The sequence below is a fragment of the Stenella coeruleoalba genome, assembly GCF_951394435.1.
Source record: "Stenella coeruleoalba genome assembly, chromosome: 6".
NCBI lineage: Eukaryota > Metazoa > Chordata > Mammalia > Artiodactyla > Delphinidae > Stenella > Stenella coeruleoalba.
Window position 1 is genome coordinate 92,791,572 of NC_137151.1, and position 6,993 is coordinate 92,798,564.

General features: G+C 36.1%; 1 protein-coding gene across 5 annotated transcripts in view; it reads left to right on the forward strand.

Annotated features, from left to right (window-relative positions):
• MAIP1 (matrix AAA peptidase interacting protein 1) overlaps nucleotides 1–6,764 on the forward strand; it is a 13,289-nt gene extending 6,525 nt beyond the window's left edge. Inside the window, exons 4-7 of one of the 5 annotated variants that reach the window (XR_013828784.1) lie at nucleotides 970–1,117; nucleotides 3,693–3,957; nucleotides 4,073–4,166; nucleotides 5,606–6,763. Coding sequence is in view for 1 of the 5 variants with exons in the window: in XM_079924653.1 (XP_079780779.1) it covers nucleotides 970–1,117; nucleotides 2,912–2,990 (227 nt within the window). In the remaining 4 variants the exon portion in view is untranslated. Of the gene's footprint in view, nucleotides 1–969; nucleotides 1,118–2,911; nucleotides 3,399–3,692; nucleotides 4,167–5,605 lie in introns of those variants that run through there. The other 4 variants (XR_013828783.1, XR_013828785.1, XR_013828786.1 and 1 more) reach the window with 4 other exon arrangements.
• Nucleotides 6,765–6,993: the final 229 nt, after the last annotated feature.

Sequence of the window (6,993 nt, forward strand, 5' to 3'; positions counted from 1 at the left end):
GTCTAAGACAAGCTGCTCCCATACCTTAACATGAAAATATTTGTGTTTCAGATTTCCTAACTGAAAGGAAAACAATTGAATATTTTAGGTGTCTAGCTGTATGTTAAGTAGGAGTAAAGAGTAAAAGAAAAAGTAAATAATATTAGCTAAAGACTGTTTTGAAAGTAACATTAACTCAGAACTCCCAAATTGGATTTATTTGGAGACGATGAAAATAGTTGAAAGGAACTTTAGCCTTTATCTTGTTCATCTCCTTGTCCTATTTTCCCTGAAAACTTACTGACTTACTCCCTCTACAAATATTTGCAGTGTATTATGTGCTAGGCACACAGGAAATCTACTCTTTGCTTACACACTTGCTAAGGCAGTTCTGACTGAGGACTGTTAATAGTGAAAAAATTTTCACACACATATTAATTTGAAACATTTGTAAAGGTACTTTTAATGATAAATATTTTCTTCTTCCTAATATTTCAAATTGCATCTTAGCACCATGGTTACTACCTGATTTTTGCACAGGTCGTTGTCATAATCACTGGGCATAGTAAAGTGAATTAGGGGTAGAATAGAAGGCTTCTTTCTGGCAGTTGGGGTTAAGTTAATGACATAGCAGCAAAAAAGTGTTCCCCTCCCCCTCATTTTTGGTTTGACAATAGATATCTGTTATCATAATTTTAGAAAATGCCACAAATTGAAAGTAATCCATGTAGTGCACTTGGTAAAAAGTACCTGCTCAGTAAATAGTAGCTCTTACTACTGTGATCCAGAGAGGAAGGTGTCATAAACCCCAGGAGAATTTTCTAAAAATAAAAACGTGTCAATACAGGTATCTTAAGTTAGACTAGAATGAGCCCCAAATTTGGTCTGTAACAGCTGTATAATTACTGCCAGTTGCTGATTTCATTAAGGATATAAGAATGATAGATTATTGTGATTTGTATTTGTATGTGTGTATGTTTTTTCTCTAAGGAAGGAAGTTTGTTAACATCCTGATGTGCTTTTGGTATCTAACCAGTGCCAACATCCCCAGTGAAACTATAAGTGGAGCCAGTGTGTTCCAGGTTAAGTTGGGGGATCAGAACGTGGAAACTAAACAACTTCTTAGTGCGAGCTATGAGTAAGTCTAATCACATTTCGTTGTTTCCTTTCTCTAGAAAATAGAAGGTAGTATGAAAGTATGAAAACTAAAGGGAGATTTAGGGAGAAAAAGATTGAAATTTGACAAGTTATTTATGAAGAGAGAAAGTCAGAAAGACACACTGGCCATGAAACAGGAGTGTTCAGAAATTAGGAAGAGGTAATATTGCTGAATTTAATTAAACTGTATTTCAGCTGTCTATTGCTACGTTGCAAACCACTCCAAAACTCGGTGGCATCAAACAGCCATTCATTTTGCCTGCTATTCTACTGCTCAGGAATTTTGGAAAGGCTCCGCTGTGGAGTTTTCTCTGCTCCCTCTGGCATCAAGTGGGGTGGCCGGAGCTAGGGGTTCATTTCCACAATGGCTTCTTCACTCATGTGGGCAGCACCATGGTGCTCCTTGGCTTCTCCACATGACGTCTCATTCTCCAAGGCCTCTCTTTGCGGCTTGGGCTTGTGGTAGTGTTAAGCTAGTCACATGTTTACATGGTGGTTGGCTTCCAAGAGGCAGAAGCCAGAAGATGCTAGACCAGTAAAGGGCTATGCCCAGTATTGGAACAACATCATTTCCACCATGGTTTGCTGGTCCAAGCAGTCACAGGATCTGCACGGTGAAAGGGCATGGAGAGACTCCACCTCTTCATGGGGCAGCAGCAAGTTCACGTTGCAGAAGAGCATGTGGGATGCAAGATGTAGTTATGACCATCTTGGGAAAATAAGATCTGCCATAATTGGCACATGGACCATCCACTCACTAGACATTTATTGACCATCTCCTATTTACCAAGTACTCTGGTAGGGGTTCAGATACAGAATTGAAGGGTTCCTGCCCTTAAGGAGGTACTGTCTAACAGGAGGTTAACAAACTATTTAAAAGAGACACTCTAGTGTATTATTGTACTAATAAAATTTGGAACAGTGAAAAAGTCAAGCGAGTCAGTGGAGACATAGTTTAATATCTATTTAAAAGAGAATACTGTTATGTCATATTTTAGTATCTATTTAAAAGAGAATACTGTTATGTCACCAGAGTTATACAAATTTGCTTTAAAATAATGAACAAATCCCAAAAACGACCTAGGAAAGAAAATATGCTGGTTTGCTAAGGTAAAGGGAATTATATCTTCTTTTTCTTCACTTTTCTTGAAGGAGATGTACTTTTTTTCTTTTCTTTTTCTGTTTTGAATTTTGCTTTATTTGTAATTACCCAAAATATTCTGTATATTTAAATACTTAATTTAAATCTGCTGAATTGTCTCTTTTTTAAGATGTCATTTAGAACACTATAATCAACACTAACCTTTGGTTCTTCTGATATTCCCTACTAAGATCACGGGCAGCTCATAAACACTGCTATTTTCAAGATTGGTCTTAATGCAAGCTATGAGTAAATCTAACCACATAAACCAGCTTCCATGAAAGTGCTGTTTTTATCACCATATTCCAATTTATTTCTCCTCGTATTAGGCGTATATTATGGCTAGTACTTAACAATAGAATAACACTGAAGTTCCTCTCAAGGACTGGCAGATGTTGGAGAGTATGTAGATCAGTCCATTAAAAATACTCATTTTAGTTGAGAATGCACTTCTGATTTTGTGGGGATATATTTTGTGATCAAATTAGTAGATTAAACTTTTGATTTTTATTTACCATTAACTGTTAGCTTTTTGCTAACAACTGCCTCTAATATATACTTGCAAATTATGTAGTTATCCAGGAAGTATTTGGACTGATATAAGATTCACATTATTTATAATTTTTTCCCTAGATTTCAGAGGGAGTTTACACAAGGAGTAAAGCCTGACTGGACCATTTCACGGATTGAACACCCAAAGTTATTAGAATAATCAATCTTGGAAAAATCAGCTTATTGGACTTTTAGCAATTACTGAGAAGAACTAAGGAAGAAAAATTTTTCAGATCAGTTGATCTTCACTTAATCAAGTCTGTGGATTACTTTTGTATTATTTTGAAATACTCCTTGTAGTAAATTGGCATGATACAATAAAGCATTTTCCACAGATTGTCATCACTTTCTGTAGAAGGAAGTCAAAGTAAAAAAATTACAGCAGCCCATCATTGGCATCATATTCAGTATCATTTCTAATGTTACATGTATATGTATATATACACAAACTCATTTTATAGACAGTAAAGAAGATATTGAAAAAATTACACATTTTAAAATTAATAGTCTTTAAATATTTTATTTGTGGTTAATACACTTATACCAATAATTCAAGTATGTGTAAGATTTCTTTTTCAAAATCACTGCTGCTATTTGATTACCTCTTTGGTCACTAGCTGGATGAGAAAGAACAGATGGAATTATAGCAGATGGGTCACTACAGTACTAAAAATCAGTGAGGCTTACTAAAGCACAAAGAGAAAAAAGAAATAGAACAGTGACTTACTCCCCTATGAAGTAATATGAAGTCTTCTAACATACTTGTATTTGGACTCCTAGAAGTTGGGATAGGGGAGACAAAAACAATGTAAGAAATAATGTCTGAAAGTTTTCCTAATTGATGAAAACTATAAACCCACAGATCCAAGAAATTCAACAAGCAGGGAAGCACATAAAGAACCTCACAAGCTTCCCTGGTGGCGCAGTGGTTGAGAGTCCGCCTACCGATGCAGGGGATACGGGTTCGTGCCCCAGTCCGGGAAGATCCCACATGCTGCGGAGTGGCTGGGCCCGTGAGCCATGGCCACTGAGCCAGCGCATCCAGAGCCTGTGCTCCGCAACGGGAGAGGCCACGACAGTGAGAGGCCCAAGTACTGCAAAAAAAAAAAAAAGAAAACCTCACTAAGGTACATCATAATCAAATTGTTGAAAACTAGAGAAAATTAGAAAAGCAGCTAGAGGAAAAAAAAAAGACACATTCCATACAGAGAATGACTATATTTCTTTTCTCAAACTATGCAGGTTAGAGGCCTTGGCATGACATCTTTAAAGTACCGTAGGAAATAAACCCGTTGACCTAGAATTCTATATTCAGCAAAAATATCCTTCAGAAAAGGTGAGAAAAGACTTTTTCAGACAAGGAAAAGATGAGAGAATTTGTTGACAGAAGACCTGTTTTATAAGAAATGTTAGGGGCGAGTGGACAGAATAGAGTAAAAGGACCCATGCATATTGGACAACTGATTTTTGACAAAGGTGCCATAGTTATTCAATGAGAAAAAAGAAGTCTTTTTAACAAATGGGTAACTATATATTCAAATAGGAAATAACCTCATCTCTCGCCTCACACCATACACAATTTTAGTGCAAAATTTAGATTGCAAAATGGATCATAGACTTAACAAAATCTAACACTCTAGAAATTCTAGAAGGAAACAGAAATTGCTGTCTTGGAATAGAGAAAGATTTCTTAGGAGACAAAAAGTGTGAATCGTGAAAGAAAAATTTCTAAATTGGAATTTATTAAAATTAATACTTCTGCTCTTTGAAAGACAGCAGCGAGAAAATGAAAAGCCAAGTCAAAGATTGGGAGAAACTATTTGTAATCCATATATCTGACAAAGGACCTGTATCCAGAATATATAAATAATGCTCATAGCTTAATAATGAAAAGTTAAACAGCTTTGTACAGCTATCATGACTCATCAAACTGTGGACTTAAAATGGGTACATTTTGTTATATGTAAATTATCATATATATATATACTGTTTTTTTAAACAAAGTGAATCAGCTATACATATACACATATCCCCGTATCTCCTCCCTCTTGTGTCTCCCTCCCTCCTACCCTCCCTATCCCATCCCTCTAGGTGGTCACAAAGCACAGAGCTGATCTCCCTGTGCTGTGCGGCTGCTTCCCACTAGCTAGCTATTTTACATTTGATAGTGTATATATGTCCATTCCACTCTCTCACTTCGTCCCAGCTTACCCTTCCCCCTCCTCGTGTCCTCAAGTCCATTCTCTACGTCTGCATCTTTATTCCTGTCCTGCCCCTACATTATTACATATTTTTAATGCAAATTATACCTAAACAAAGTTTGCTAAAATATTTAGCAAGAAAAGTAATTTGTAGGAAAATAAGCTCAAATGATTAAATTTTTTATAAAGTATAAAAGAGCTAATCTATGTTTCATCTAATCTTAGATGAAACAGATAATAGATCAGTAAGGCACATATTGCTAAAATGAAAAAAAATGCAACCAGTTAAACTATCACTTCCCATCTGTTGTAAGATGCATCTCCAGTGATTTTAAAATGGATGGTGAATGTGTGGTTTAGAATCAATGAAATACACTGTGATTTATTGTTTGTGAAAATATATATAAATTGTAAAACTTTTTTAAAATGCAAGAGATTAATATGGCACTAAACTCATTATAGTGACAACTACCTCGGGAGGACGGGAGTGGAATGTGACTGTAATGTTTTTGTTTCTTAAAAAAAGTACCTGATACCCAAATAATGCTCTTTGTATATGGTTTCTCAATGAAAGGAGACGGGCATTGGGAGCAATTCCAGGTCTATGCAGAAAACAAGCAAGAGTAGCCTGAGACATATTCTTGGGCTGGGAAGCAAGGACACTATCAAAGCTGACTGCGGTAATGTTGAAAGTTATTTATTACCATTTAACAAACCCAAAACTTAGTAGCTTAAAAATAACAATCACTTATTTTACTCATAAATTTGGGCAGGGTTTGACTTGAGAGTTTGTCTGCTCTATGTGGTGTTGACTGAGGTCACTTGGGGATATTTATGTGAAGGCCAAGCTGATCCAACATGGCTTTACTGGTGCGTCTGGCTCCTTCTTAGAGATGGTTGAAAGGCTGGATGCACTGGGTCACTTTTGGTCTCTAACCGATCTTTAAATTTTCCCCCCAAATTATGTTAGATACAGATGAAGTAAATTGGCATATCTTCTACCCCAGGAAAATTTTCCTATCCGTGTTATTGAATATAGCTGTTTTATCCCTACTGTGATGAGTCGTTTCACCAAAGATTTTGACCATTTAAGGTTGTATGGTAGGGGTCCTAAGGTATTTGTCTTGACCTCACTAGCTTTTATCCTTACAGATCTTACAATCCAATTGCTCCCAGTGAGTTCAATGTGTTTTTTTTTTTGTCTTTTTTATTTTTGCAGCGAGGGGGTAAGGTTCCACATATCAGTGATACCATGCAATATTTGTCTTTTTTGGCTTATTTCACTTAGCATAACGTCCCCCAGGTTCATTCAGGTTGTAGCACATGACAGGATTTCCTTCTTTTTTAAGGCTGAATAATATTCCATTATATAATTTACCACACACACACACACACACACACATGCACAAACACACACAAATATTCCATATCTTTATTCATTCATCTGTCAATATTGAGTTTGTTTCCATACCTTGACTATTGTGAATAATGCTGCAATGAACATGGGAGTTCAGATATCATTTCGAGATAATGATTTCATTTTCATTTTCTTTGGATATATATATGCAGAGTGGATTGTTCCATCATATGTTAGTTCTATTTTTAATTTCTTGGGGAACCTCTATACTGTATTCCATGGTGGCTGTACCAATTTATAGTCCCACCAACAGTGCACAAGTGTTCTCTTTTCTCCACATCCGTACGAGTGTTTGTTAATCTTTTGAGTTTTCGATAATAAACATCCTTACAGGTATTAGGTTTTTATTTTTACTTGCGTTTACCTGATGATTAGTGATGCTGAACACTTTTTCTAGTACCTGTCGGCCATTTGTGTATCTTTTCTGGAAAAATGTCTATTCAGATCCTTTGCCCATTTTTTAATTGGGTTATTTGGGTTTGTTTGTTTTGGTTTGGTTTTGCTGTTGAGTTGTATGAGCTCCTTGTATGTTTTGAATATTAACT